The sequence below is a fragment of the Terrapene carolina genome, unplaced genomic scaffold (assembly GCF_002925995.2).
Source record: "Terrapene carolina triunguis isolate 2854851 unplaced genomic scaffold, T_m_triunguis-2.0 Scaffold629, whole genome shotgun sequence".
NCBI classification, from domain to species: Eukaryota; Metazoa; Chordata; order Testudines; family Emydidae; genus Terrapene; species Terrapene triunguis.
Window position 1 is genome coordinate 9710860 of NW_020664980.1, and position 14654 is coordinate 9725513.

General features: G+C 41.1%; 1 protein-coding gene across 4 annotated transcripts in view; it reads left to right on the forward strand.

Moving 5' to 3' along the window:
• SMAD5 (SMAD family member 5) overlaps nucleotides 1–14654 on the forward strand; it is a 36232-nt gene that overhangs the window by 8895 nt on the left and 12683 nt on the right. Inside the window, exons 2-3 of one of the 4 annotated variants that reach the window (XM_024202114.1) lie at nucleotides 5614–5679; nucleotides 14051–14601. In XM_024202114.1, coding sequence (XP_024057882.1) covers nucleotides 14199–14601 — 403 coding nt within the window. In that variant the 5' untranslated portion in view covers nucleotides 5614–5679; nucleotides 14051–14198. Of the gene's footprint in view, nucleotides 1–460; nucleotides 579–5613; nucleotides 5680–12912; nucleotides 12933–14050; nucleotides 14602–14654 lie in introns of those variants that run through there. The other 3 variants (XM_024202112.2, XM_024202118.1, XM_024202115.2) reach the window with 3 other exon arrangements.

Below are 14654 nucleotides of genomic sequence, written 5' to 3' on the forward strand. Positions count from 1 at the left end.
CCCCACCCTGCTCTCCACCCTGCCCCTAGCTCCTCTCCCACAGCCCCAACCCCCACCCTGCTCTCCACCCTGACCCTAGCTCTTCTCTCACAGCCCCCAACTCCCACCCTGCTCTCCACCCTGACCCTAGCTCCTCTCCCACAGCCCCCAACCCCCACCCTGACCCTAGCTCCTCTTCAACTCTCCCCCATCCCCACCTCCTCCCACAACCCCCCTCCGTCCCCCAACTTCCACCCTGACCCTAGCTCCTCTCCAACTCTCCCCTCCCCGCACTTCACTCTTACTTCAAATCCCCACTTCCTCCCCCAGCCCCCTCTCCCTGTAGCTGGGATTGGCTCAGAGCCCTCCCTGCCCAGCCGGCGCCTGCGCAGTGCCGCAGGAATCTGTCTGCGCGCTCGCTCGCGCTCTCTCTCTCTCTCTCCTCCCCCGCCCCGGCCCAGATTCACATCCGGGGCTCTGGGCCCGGCTCTGCCCGAGCGGAGGCGCCGTGCGTGTCCCGCCGTCCGCGCGGTCCGAATCAAGTTCTGCCGAGAGCGAGGCTGGGGCCCAGCGCTCAAGGGCCGGCCGCGGCGCGTCCGGTAAGTGTGAGCAGCGGCCTGTTCCCGGGGGTCGGGCTGTCCCCCGAGCCCAGCGCTGCTGCGGCGCGTCCCTGACCCCACTGGGGGCTCTTGGGCCGGACCCCGGCGAACAGGGTGCCCCCCCCCGGAGCGGGCCGGCGTGTCCCGTTGAGAGGGAGAAGGGGGGTGAGGCTAGGGGGGCCGAGGCGGGCTGAAGCGGGGTGGGCGGGGGTGAGCGCGCCTGGGCTCGGCCGGGGGTCGGTGGACGTTGAGGAGGGCGGCGGCGGGCGGGCGAGTTGTGGCCTCCTCGTGGAGAGTTGAAGTGAAAGTCCCGTTAGTCCTATCAGTAGCAAGTGTGAAACATCGGGACAAGGGGCGGGGGGTCATAGGGGCCTGTATAAGAAAAAGCCCCAACTATTGGGACTGTCCCTATAAAACTGGGACATCGGGTCACCCGACCATCTATTTTCTCTAGCAGCCTGTGTGGAGAGGGAGTGTCCCTGCTCGGCAGGTTTGGTCAAGGCTTAGCAGTGCCCGAGGAGCTGCAGAGTGACCTCACACCCCTATGGGGGGGCAGAAGGGCATCTGAGACCAGGACGAAAGATGACACATCTCCGAGGGGTAGCCGTGTTCGTCTGTATCCATAAAAACAACGCAGAGTCCGGTGGCACCTTACAGACTAGCCGATTTATTTGGGCATAAGCTTTTGTGAGTAAAAAAACCCCACTTCTGATGCATCTGAAGAAATGGGTGTTTTACCCGTGAAAGCTTATGAACAAGAAAGATGACAGATACTTCCCTGTGAGGGGAGTGGAAAGAGTAGGGACGGTTTAGTTTAGTGAGGAGGCTTCACATAGGACATGAGAGGTGAGTAAAGTACTGATCAGTTGCACCTGTTTACACTTTCTGGTAATACAAATGTAAGGGGGCGGGACATTCAGTGACATTGCAGAGCAGCTCACATAACGCTGATCACTGGAAATAAGTTTTGTGTGTTCATATCTGTGGAACTCCTTGCCTCAAATTGTTAAAGGTTAGGATTTAACAGGATTTTTAAAAAGATGAGGAACTAATAAGAACAATCAGAGTTACATTATCTACAATGTAAACAAGGCTGTAAACCCTCATGGTTTGTGGCATACATCAGCCACTGAATGGGACATTTGTGGACAGGTGGTTATTCTGTAATTGTAAGCATATATTGTAATTATTCAGTCTGGCAGTGGTTCTCAACCTGTGGTATCCATGGGCTATGTCTAAGGCAGTGGTGGTTATCAAAACTTTCAGGGTCATGTCCTCCCTTACCCCTATTTGCAATCCCTCCCCCCAGGCTGGGAGTAGGACCACAGGTGGGGTGGGATGGGGGCATGGACAGGGGTAAGGGTGCCGAGGCCAGGAGCAGAGCCCTGGGGGGGGGGGCTCCCACCCCCTCTGCTCCCACCCCCTGTGGGGCTGGCCCAGGCCTCAGCTATGCGGCCCCCATCCCCTATGGGGGCTGGCCCAGGCCTCATCTGCACCCCTGTGAACATTCCTCCATGCCCCACAGTTTGGGGACCTCTGCTCTAAAGGGTCCATGAAAGACTTGGATTGAAAACTCACTGAACAGAATTTTACTATATATACAGACAATAGATTTCCAAAGGGGTCCACACCTTCAATGGAAAATTTTTAGGGGTCTGCAAATAAAAAAAAAAAGTTGAGAACCACTGCACTATGGGATTTCTTGTGCCTTCATGCAGTACAGAGCATGGCCTGATACAGGGTATTCAGTTAGATCAGGGGTGGCCAACCTGTGGCTCCAGAGCCACATGCGGTTCTTCAAAGGTTAATATGTGGCTCCTTGTATAGGTGCTGACTCCGAGGTTGGAGCTACAGATGCTGACTTTCCGATGTGCTGTGGGGTGCTCACTGTTCAACCCCCTGCTCTGCCTCAGGTCCTGCCACCACTCCACCCCTTCCCCCAAGACCCCTGCCCCTTCTCCCGAACCTGCCATGCCCTTGCTCCTCCCTCCTCCCCACCAGAGCCTCTTGCACACTACAAAACAGCTGATTGTGGTGGGCAGGAGGGATGGGGAGGCGCTGATTGGCGGGGCTGCCAGTGGGCGGGAGGCGCTGGGGGCTGGAGGGGGGTAGTGGATGGGGGGCTGCTGACCTATTACTGTGGCTCTTCGGCAATGTTCATTGGTAAATTCTGGCTCCTTTTCAGGCTCAGGTTGGCCACCTCTGGATTAGCTGGACTACTTCTCTGATCCATTAAGGCAATTCCTGTGTTTCCATGGCTTGTGGATCTGATCAGGGGGACATAATAGAGGAAGCATGGTCTTGTGGTTAAAACACAAGACTGGAAGTCAAGTGACCTGTGGGTTTTTTCCATTTCTGTGACTTCCTATGTGAACTTGGACAAACTATTTAATCTCTTCGTTTAATTTTCCTCTTCTGTAAAGTGGGGGTAGTACCTCCCTGCCTCCCAGAGACATAATTCACCAAGGTTTGTATAGTCGGTTGTGGTTCTTTAATGGAAGGTGCTATGAAATTGTAAAGATTCTCCTTCATGAATAACTTGAAGATCAGATCCAATATAATGAGATATCCAGGGAATAACTTGCAAAGTTTGTATTATTGTGCTATACTTCCACATTGTCTTGTTTATAGCTGCAATATTCAGTTGTAGATACCATGTCATGCTGCTCTCCTCTCACTGTAATAGAGCCACTTACTTTAAACCCCGAATATTCAGCTACTGTGGTGGCCTTTTAACCAGGGCTTTGGAGCGGAGCCTGGAGCACGGAGCAGCTCTGGAGCAGTGTTTTTCCCTGGAGCGGAGCCAGAGCACAGCTCCAAAGCCCAGCTTTTAACATAAATTAATAATAATAATAAAAGTAAGGATTATTCAATGCACACTTTTCCCAGCTGCAGTAATGCTTAGGAAGCCTGCTGTTCATGAGTACCATAACTTTGTCAGATTCTGAATCTTGCTTTTGGTTGTGTTCAACCTCATTTTCCCCCCTTTCCTCTAGCTACATTTTGCTGCCATATTCTTCAAAAGCTGCAATATTTCTCACTAGTCAGCAAACAGTGGTGATGCAAGTTGATGGAAAAGCTAGTAACTTCACTAAAGGAGTTTTAGTTAGTATAATTTTTGAAAACATTAAAATGTAGGTCTTAGATTAAAATAAACTTTGTGGTTGAATCAGATGTGCTGCTTGATTTCATAATTTGATCCCCACAGGAAGACAGTAGTGGTTCCGCGCTTACCTCACTTGAATCAAACTTTGCTGACTAAGCCTTGAAATTACTGTTAATCGCCTCAAGGCATTTATTTTTGAAAAAACATCTGCCCAGTGGTTTACCTAACTTAATGAAACCAGCATATTTTGCTGCCAGATATGGAGGATATATTATAGAGGGGGGAGGACATTTTGAAAGAACTTTTTCAATGAAAGCAAAGGAGACACAAGATAAATAAAATAAAGATGATTAAAAAATGAATGGGGGAAGAAGAAAGTAACTTCTTATACTTCTCGGGGGAGTTTTAGAACTATGAGGAATGCAAAGGAGGGATGGGATATTGTCATCAGTGGGACTTGGATTGAATTGTTTCTCTGATATTTTTAGTTACTAAAAAGTTAGTACACTTGAAGACTACACACTACAGTGTTGAATAACTTCCTTGCCCTCCTGAATTTTAACCCATGGCTGAACCTGAAGGAGCTCAAGCCTACGGACCATGTTTTTCTTTGTTTCCTTATTTTTGCTATGAAGTCAGACTTTAAATACTTGTTTTGATGACCTGCTTTTTATAATCTTCATATTGATAGAGTACTTACCTTAATGTCTAGTATTGTTCTCATCTCTCTCAATGCAGAATGCTAATAATGGTTTATTAAATGCACTATATGCATTTCAAGGGTTGCTTGAACAGTCTTTACATAGGATTACGGTAAATCTTTAATATCAAGAAGCAGTTATTTGTAACTGGTCCTTTTTTAGATTCTGCTGTTTAGGGAGGTGTTAAGTGAAAGTGCCTATCTGTTCTTTGCTTTTAAAATAGGGTTAAACCATTGCATGGAGACGTTCTTTGTGACAATTATATAGTGTTCGCCAAAGACCTTTTACTCTTTTCCATTCTTGGGAGGTGGAGTGGGAGGAGCATGGGTGATCTGATTTAAAATGCAAATAAATCAAAATCTCTTCTAACAAGTCAGTATAACTGTTACAAAGAACACTGCAAAAGACTTTAAAAACTCATCTTCTATTGTATATAAAATATTACGTCAACAAACGGAAGCTCCTGCAGTAAGGGAAAAGCTCATGCAAATTAATGGTATTTATCCTTATTACATGGAATATTTGTGCATTTCATGGCTCACATTGAGAACTCATTTAAAATTACTTTCATATTTTAATTTTAATATTTAATACATTATCTCACACATCCTTGGCTTTGTAAATTCTTATGCTGTTCTCTGATGGAAACCTCTTCAGCAATGTTCCTGGATGCATGCAAAAGAGTTTGGCTGGCACTTCAACATGCTTGTCCAGTGCAGATTGGCAAGGTGTAGAGCACTGTCTGCCAAGTCTGTATCCCTACTGACCTACTACCAAGGTTGAGCCTGCCAATGACTGTCATCCTTGACATAGAGGATCTTTGTCTGACTAGTTGACACTGATCCACCAATTATGAGGTAGTGTCTCTGAATTCTGGGTCAGTGGATGTCACAAACTGACAAATCCAGAATATTTTGCCATTAACTCACAGTGCAAGGGAAAGAAGTACATTAGTGAATTACTATTGTCAGTCTTCCCTCTAAATTCTGGGGCTTTTGTAAGCTTGTCACAGTTTTAACACAGTGGAATCTTCTGTATATATTTCCTCTTTTTTTAAAAGAGAATTTTGCATGGAAGTTTGTAAAATTTCTCCTTTCTGGAGAATTCATTTTCTCATGGATAGTGTTTAGCGTCTTGTACAGTATTTAGGCTCTTTCACATGAACAGCTAAACTTTTGGAAGGGTTCATGCAGCTTCTTAAATGTCTTTTTATTTTAATGTGTTGTAGGGCTTTTGAAAAGTGCTGTCTTGATAGACCTGGAGAAAGAATGTCTTCCATTTTTCCACAGAACAGGTATAGTATGGGCTGCAGTTGTGTAAATTTTCACTATACTTTTTTGGAGAGAGTGCCTTTAGTGGTGAGTGCAGTTCATTTGAAATGACCATCTAGTCCTTGGGATCTATCTGCTAAAACTGCCCATATAGGCATCAGTTTGTGTCCTTGTTTTGGTGACTTCCTCGTGTGAATAGTTAATTGCGAGTTGTCTACTTGTATAGACATCTACCATAGTTTACCTAGTTAAAGTGTTAGACATGTATATCATCTAAGAATATACTGATTAGAATGACAAATTTATATTTACCTTCGTAGGTAAGCTTCATTTAAAAAAAATCTCTTTCAACTGATGTGGTACTATGGAAATAAAAAGAACAAGTATTAAATTGGAAAGCAGTATTTGAAGTACTTCATAGATTTTGTTGTTAAATCATTCAGTTGTGGATGTTAAAGCTTGTTGTTCGTTTTTTTTTTTTTTAAGATCAATTTATTTTTCTATTTCTAATATCTATATTTTTACCCCCGCCCCCCAAAAAATTTGCCTTACTTTGGATGTCTGAACAGAAAGAAGCGAATGACTTTAATGGTAATATGAAATCAATTGTCACCAAGGTTTATATGGAAATCCAATTGGCTGAAAGTTAAAACCATTTTTCTAAAAACTGCCCAACTTCCAATTTAGTAGTCTGTAAGTAGTTTATTTTTTAAATTTAAGGTGATATTGTTTGTGAAAAAAGCTGAATTCTTATTTCTGAAGGGGAAACTTGATATTTACAGAACAAGTATGGCACAAGCAGTGGCAATGCAGACTTCCTTTTAACCACCCCATGAAAGTTCATCATTCATTACTTGAAATGAAACTGATTCAGCGTGGGAAAGTAACTTGTTCTCAGGCCAGGTCGACACTACAGACCTATATCGGTATAACTGCATCGCTCAGGGGTGTGGATTTTTCACACCATGTAGGCAGCATTATGTTGAAGGGAGAGCTTTTCCTGTCAACATAACTACCGCCTCTTGGGGAGAAGCTCTCCCTTTGACATAGTAGAGTCTTCACTAAAGCACTACAGTGGCACAGCTGCAGCTCTGTATGTGCAGACAAACCTTCAATGACCATTCAAACCTTCATATATGTGGTAGAATTACATGAACAACTATACTACTGTAACCATCACTTCCTAGAAACAAGCAAGGAATTATTTTTCCTGAGGAAAAGACTGTAATGAATCCTGTGACATTGGTGCATAGACAGGGGCTACAGTGTAAACTACCAGTGAATATGAAATGAGTTAGCTCACTAGGGACCCTTGTGAGTTGGCAAAGTGATGCCAGAAAATATATCTGCACAGAGGGCAAACAGCAACAGAAGGAAGGGACTTTAAACAAAATCAGGTGCAGTGGAAGAATAGTATAGTTGCCTCATAGTTTCAAAGATCTCGTTAATCAAATTATTTAGTTTCCATCATAGGAAGAGATGTTATAAAGGGTTCATGTGTTATAGAGCAGTATATATGCAAATATATGTATATAGTTAATATAAAGAATAAATATGAGCCATAGATGGTTGTGTACATAAATTTGTGGAACCAATAAAGTTGTTGTGAACTGCAAATGGCTTCTATAGTACAAGCCTTGTAACAGACATGACTGCGGAGATTCTAACCAAACTTCCAGTTGTGTAGATAATTCTAGAGGGCAGCTTGTTGTTTATATTATGAAACTGAGTCATTAAAAGGCACTTCTTTACTGACAAATACGTTCACTGTTTCAGTTTGGACATGGTGTTCAGGAATCCTTATGTATCTGTCTCTTGCATTTTTAAAACTAGTAAGTAGACTAATTTATCAGGAAGAGGATAGTTCTTCTGCTCCTTAAGTGTAATCTATTATGCAATTCTTGTCCATTTCATTCTTTATCTAACAGTTCAGATGGAAAAATGTAGGGTTTATCTCATATCATTATATACCAACCACATGTCATCTTTTGTTGATATGTTCTGGCATGAGTCTTGTTCAGGTCCTATTAATCCAGAAGCTTGGTTGCCATGATACTAGGCCAGTGGTGTTTGTAATGAAAGGTGTTGGTAAAAATTTTTTTCCACGTATAACTAAGTGTGAGGGGAAGAGAAATGTTTAATTTTGGTGACAGGGCAGTTGTTCAGCTACCAGTCTCATAGTTGTTTCATTCAATAGCTGAAAGATTTACAAATAAAATATTTCCTTGACAAATGAAACTTAATCTGCCATTTCTACTGATAACCAGCTTTGTTTATATTCAGCTGGCCTGATATGGTACTAAGAAGGGGTTCAAACAATGGACTTGTTCACACAGATTGTTTCCTTCCATTTGCTGCAACTATTAGAAAGAACCCTAGATCTATAAATCAAGTCTGCCCCAAAGTCTAGTTTGGATATAGAGATTACTTCCTCTTGTGTTCAGTAACGAAGCACACACCATGCCACCTACCGGGTTACATTATGGTTTTTATACCACGAATAAAGAGCCACGTGCATTACTTGGGCATGTTCAAGTACTTTTGTATAGTTTAGGCTATCAAAATATTGTGCAAACAACCTGACATTCCAAGTACTTAAATAGCTGAGTAGGATAGATGTTTGTGAAATGCATTGTGGAGTCTCTAGATTTTAAGGGATTCTATTTGGTCTGTTAAAACCATTCATGACTGCTTTTTTTTATTTGTGAAAAGGAAACGAGACACAATGAACACTCTTTGTTGTTGTCTGAGATGAGCTCTGGGGTAATTTATGTATACCTTTCTGAAAAAACACCTGAGCCTAAAGTTCATTTTTGAACAGATGATCTTATTGCTAAGACTGAATGTTGCGCTGCAGCCACAACTAATGATAACAACCACGTCCTTGCTTAACAGTATCAGGAACACTGACTTTTGAACATGGATGTTCCATTGAAGTATTTCAAGCAGCAGTCACTCTGGTACCTCAGAACCTTTTTATCCATGGCTTTTGACCCCATATTATCTGCATAAAACACAAGAGAGGGGTCTAAATTTAGGATATGTATGTAGCTTATAAATTTTAACACCCTTTAAAAACTGCATCTTTTAGGATAAAAACACATTTCATTTTTTTAGACAAATAGCTTAAAAGATGATTTTTATGGCACTAATAAAGATCCAAAGAAATAATCAGGATTTTAATCTACCAATAAATACAACTTTTTTTCCATTCTGTGTTTTGTACTAAAATAAGGCTTTAAGCTTCATCAATATTGCGCTCTCTAAATGCCATCTTCCCAAGGGCTTATAATGAAAGCAGAATTCACAGTACCATTTAACCTGCTGGAAGTGTTATTGATTTTACACTGCTCTTAAATGAAAAGTGGAAATGAATTTCTCTTAAAGATGACCAGAAGTCTGATCATGTTGTCAGGTAGCCAAAATTGATTTATGGTATATGAAGTTGAGTGTTTTATGGTGTACAAATGATATAGTTCTGCTCAGTTAACAGAATCTTCTTAGTTTTAGTTTGTCTATCTAGTTGAAATTCTGAGATCCTCATCTTCTATGACGTTAAGAGGGCTCTTACAAGCCAATCTAGTACAATAACTACCTATAAATTGACAATGGGTACTTGAGTCAGTTTTACTACTGTTTAAGACATTGTTTCAAGTACATGTATTGGGTAAAGTTACGTGTACTTGAAATTCCTGTATGTAAATGAGACTTTATTCTGCACTGCACGAGGTGTTCATTGTTCCCTTCCATTTGAGAGAATAAGGGCATGTCTTCACTAGCAACGTTAACGTGGCTGTGTAGTCGCAGCACCAGCGCTGGGGGCAAAACCCACCTCTACAAGGGGAATAGCTACCAGCGCTGGTGCACTGTCTACACTGGCACTTTACAGCGCTGAAACTTGCAGTGCTCAGGGGGGTGTTTTTTCACACCCTTGAACACGAAAGTTGCAGAGTTGTAAGGTGCCAGTGTAGACAAGCCCTTAATACAAGAACACTTGCCACTCAAGATCTATGAGCCAAACAGTGAAAAAGGAACTTTCTCAATTTAAATCTTTTCCTTTAGTTGGTGCATACATCCCAAAATGCTGAACAAAGCATGGATCAGTGTAACTGTCTTAACAGACTCTCTTGGTGCATTCCAGTACTGAGAGATGGGAAGAGATAAGACCAGTTTGAAATGGTTTGAACACCACGGTCTCAGACCCAATATAAGTTTTGTTCCTCTTTGCATAATATTGTGCTATGCAAAAGGAGGAGATGGTCTTTCCGTTACTCCTATTCTCTTCAGCTGTTTTAAAATATTTAAAATAAAATGCTTTCCCGAATGATATCCTTTAACAATTCATAACAACCTGGCCTTTGTAGACAAGTTTCTTAGTATGTTATCCCTTGTAGTCTTATCCATTGCCATTCTCCTGAAAAAATGGGAATGGTCATTTTTCTCAAAGATGCTCAAGAACCCCAAAAGCCTCAACCTTCTGTTGTTAGATCCCAGGAACGCAGCATCTTAGTTTTGCAGTCTGATTATTGAGCGCTCAGAGCAGGAAAGCAGACGATATCTACCCCAACAATTTTTTCCTAGAATCATGTGTGTTGAAGACAGAAATGTAACAATTCTGTTGACATTTGCTTCCTGCCAATTAATTCTCGCTTCACCAAAATTGAGAACACTAAAGCACTTCTAACAGGAAAGCAGCGTTGTAGGTGCTTAGGTTGGTTATTATAAAGGACCTCTTTGCCTTTAATTACCTTTTTTTTTTTTTTTTTTTTCTAACGTTCATTATGGTTTTAAATGCCATTTGCTTACTGTATCTGTATCAAATGTTTCACAAGGAATATAAAATTGGTAAAATTTCAAATATATATTGCATGTTACCATGGCACATACCAAATAAAATACTATTGATTGGTACATGTTCTGCACTTCTATTGCATAACACACGGGACAGCCATATCAGAACGGTTTAGAAGAAAACATCTAGAAATGTCCTAAAATCAGTTAAATGCTAAGGGATCTCTAGGATATGCATTTGCAGTAATTCATTATAAGTGTTTCCTATGGCTGTGCTCTGCCACTTGGTAGTATTTGATGGCTCTTTTTAAAATTTAAAATAATATAAATAGCAAAACTTGTAATTTGCTTTTTTTCTCTCACAGGGCTACATTAAGCTTGTGAAAACATGTCAAAAATAGAACATGTGTTTGGGATTTTGTTTGTTTGTTTGTTCCTTTCCCTGATATTCTATGTGGACATATATAGTGATTTTGTCATTTATTTATTAGAGGTGGAGTGAGCAAGGGCTAAGATCTTAAAACTCCTGACAGTTTATTTTGTGGGGTTTTGGTCTGGTTTTATCACTGGGTTGCTTCTTAGCTTTGGGTAAAAATGAGCATGATACTTATTTACCTTACGGAGTGAATTAATGTTTATAAGGAAGCTTGGAGGTGGAGCATATTAATAAGAGCTAGCAAATGAGTGGCACTCATACCTGGAAAGTAAGTTACTTATGACTGAGCAGCTTTTACTTGTCTTTTACTAAACTTGCATGCTATTTAAGGTGATAAACTCAGTCTGTTCTTTTGGCTAAGCTTTGTTCCTTTTCTGTGTTTCCTGTTACTTGTAACGATGCATATAGGTAAAGGCTTTCTGTATGCATGATCATTCAGGCAGAAAACAAACTTTTCACTGAAATAACATGACAGCCATTTGTCACATCTCTCTCTTTTGCCTGGAAACTAATTATGAGTAATTGCTGTTTAAAAAATAGCACCTGTAATGTAAAGATGGTTATGGAGCACAGAATAAGTGCTTATCAAAGCAGTGTAACGTCTATCTTCTTTCTCTTTTCTTTTTTGTTAGTATGGTGTATTTTTAATAGGGTTTCTACTGATGCTTTTCCCAGTTTTGAATTCCTTATTACTTAGGCACACCTCCCAGAGCTTTCATAGAAACGGATGCTGGATTGAGAGGTAGGCTATCTAGGATAGTTTTTCTTCCTGTAGAAAGTCTGTCCAAAGTAGTGTTAACCTTTTATCTTTGTCATGGCAAAGTGTCTTCCTTTATTTAAAATAAACTAAAATAAAAGCTGAATGTGGATAGAGTATTGATATTTTGGTTCCGAATTACTTACACTTTTACCCTTGGCTGATATTCAAAATGGTTGCTTGATGTAGGCTTACGTTAATGCTTTATTTCAGAGTAGCAGCCGTGTTAGTCTGTATCCGCAAAAAGAACAGGAGTACTTGTGGCACCTTAGAGACTAACAAATTTATTTGAGCATAAGCTTTCGTGGGCTACAGCCCACTTCTTCGGATGCATGCCCACTTAAGTTTATGCTCTAATAAATTTGTTAGTCTCTAAGGTGCCACAAGTACTCCTGTTCTTTTTGTTAATGCTTTAGTTGCAGTCATAAAGTGTAATAACCAGTGCCGTAAACTGGGACTTAAACAGTTTTTCTGGTGGCTAAATATTAAATATTAGGAAGGTACCCATCGTTCTCGCTAGTTATTTTTAAAGCTGTCTGACAGCATGGGGTCTGAAGTTAAAAAACACCACCAACTATTGTAGGTAATCTAATTTACTTTTATGGGTCATAAGAAAAGTAACGAAAGTTCTGATGATTAAAGACAGTGGTATGAGAATGGTCACATCTTGAAAGTGAATAATTTTATCTTGTTTAGTACTGAAATACTTAGATGGATTTTTTTTCTCTCATATGCAGATTCAGTGTTCCAGAGTATGTTAGATGTTCTCATTCACCAGAGTTTATCAAAAGCTGAGAGACAATATTGTTTGGCAGTCTCTGTAGCAAGAAAGGAAGCATCTTTTGTTATTGACATCCTTTCTCTTAGCTCCGCTCTTGCTTTTTGCCAGCTGCTCATTGTCTGTACTTGCTTGTGTAGTAATCACAAGGGATTTCACGAGCTCTTATCAGCTAGTTGCCACAACACATCATTTCCTCATGTCATCTTTACTCCCTGTTTTAAAAAAACCAAACACAGATTTACACCAGAATCTGGTGGGTATTAGAGAAAACAAGGGCCGTGTGTGAACACTGTTTCTTTATGACATTGTGTACAGAACAGTACTGTTCTGTACACACTCCCTCAAACATTTTATGGTAAAGGTCTTACTTCTGGCACTTATTCTGCAGTCTATTCACCTTTTTAGGAAGAAAACGCATTGCAAAAGCTTGAAAATCCACTGCTTTTAATCCCTATCCCAGCAGCCAGGAGACTGGCGGAAAGTGGCCAAGTGTATCAGTGAGGTGGCCAAGGTGATTGACTATGTCTAAAACCTTTTTTTTATTAGCTATCCTCAGTTATTCCTCCAGTCTCCTCATTATTAGTCAGCTACAAACAATGGAATACCCAAGCAGAGTCCAAGAATAGCACCCTGGTAGAAGCTTCAGCATACTCTCCCTTCTCGGCAGTAAGGTGATGTCAGGATAGGGCTCTCCAGAGCAGTGTCTCTCATCCTTTCCAGACTCCTGTACCCCTTTCAGGAGTCTAATTTGTCTTGCGTACCCCCCAAGTTTCACCTCACTTAAAAACTACTTGCTTACAAATCAGACATAAAATGTCATAGAACAGTATTACTGAGAAATCATTTGTTCTCATTTGACCACATAATTGCAAATATCTAGATGAGTTGATGTACCTTCTGGAAAACCTCTGCATACCCCTGGTTGAGAACCACTGCTCCAGAGTATTGCCCTTGGAACTTGCTTGTTACCGATATCCCTCAATTTGTCTGTATCTATCTTTTGGTGAGTAGAATTAGTTCTTCTGTTTGTAGTCTAGTAAACTTTTTAGCTATTAAGCAAATAAGTTTTGTATGTGTGTTTTACCTATGCCATATCTACACTATACTGTATGCTATAAAAAGCTAACTTGGAAAGCTTTGCATTGAAGTCCATTAAACCAACCAATGTCAGAAAATCCAAAGTTACAGGACATGGAGAGGAGTCTGAAAGGAGTCCTACAAAATTTTCCTTCCGTTAGAAGAATGGTAGTTGTGATGTGGGACTTCAATGGTTTTTTTAAAAATTAGATCTAAAATCAAGGGTGGAAATAATCACTCTTCCTATTTAATACACCTCTACCCCGATATAACGCTGTTCTCGGGAGCCAAAAAATCTTAACGCGTTATAGGTGAAACCGCGTTATATTAAACTTGCTTTGATCCGCCGGAGTGCGCAGCTTCTCTCCCCCCCCGGTAGCGCTGCTTTACCGCATTATGTCCAAATTCGTGTTATATCGGGTCACGTTATATCGGGGTAGAGGTGTATCTGAATTGTTTTCAGCTCTGCCTTCCTCTTCCCTCCCACCAAAAACCCCCAAACAAAACATAGTGGCTAACTACTTGCTATTTTTTGTTCTTTGTTTTAAACAGGACTAAATTAGAAGAATCGTCCCTTTTGCTTTATAAGTGACATCTATTCAATCAGGTGTTGTCTTCCAAGAAATAATACAGTTGGTCAGTTGCTTCTTGTAGACATTGACATTTATTTATAGAAAGGTTTTCTGAAGACTTGTGTCAAATGACGTCAATGGCCAGTTTGTTCTCTTTTACTAGCCCAGCTGTAAAGCGTTTATTGGGCTGGAAACAAGGAGATGAAGAGGAAAAATGGGCGGAAAAGGCAGTTGATGCTTTGGTAAAAAAGTTGAAAAAGAAAAAGGGTGCTATGGAAGAATTAGAAAAAGCCTTGAGCAGTCCCGGACAACCCAGCAAGTGTGTTACTATTCCTCGTTCTTTAGATGGGAGACTTCAAGTTTCTCACAGAAAAGGCCTGCCCCATGTTATATACTGTCGTGTCTGGCGTTGGCCTGATCTTCAGAGTCATCATGAGTTGAAGCCATTGGATATTTGTGAATTTCCTTTTGGATCTAAACAGAAGGAAGTTTGCATTAATCCTTACCACTACAAAAGGGTGGAGAGCCCAGGTAAGTTTGAGCTTTGCTGTCTATAAAACTGAACAAATTGCCCACGGACAGTG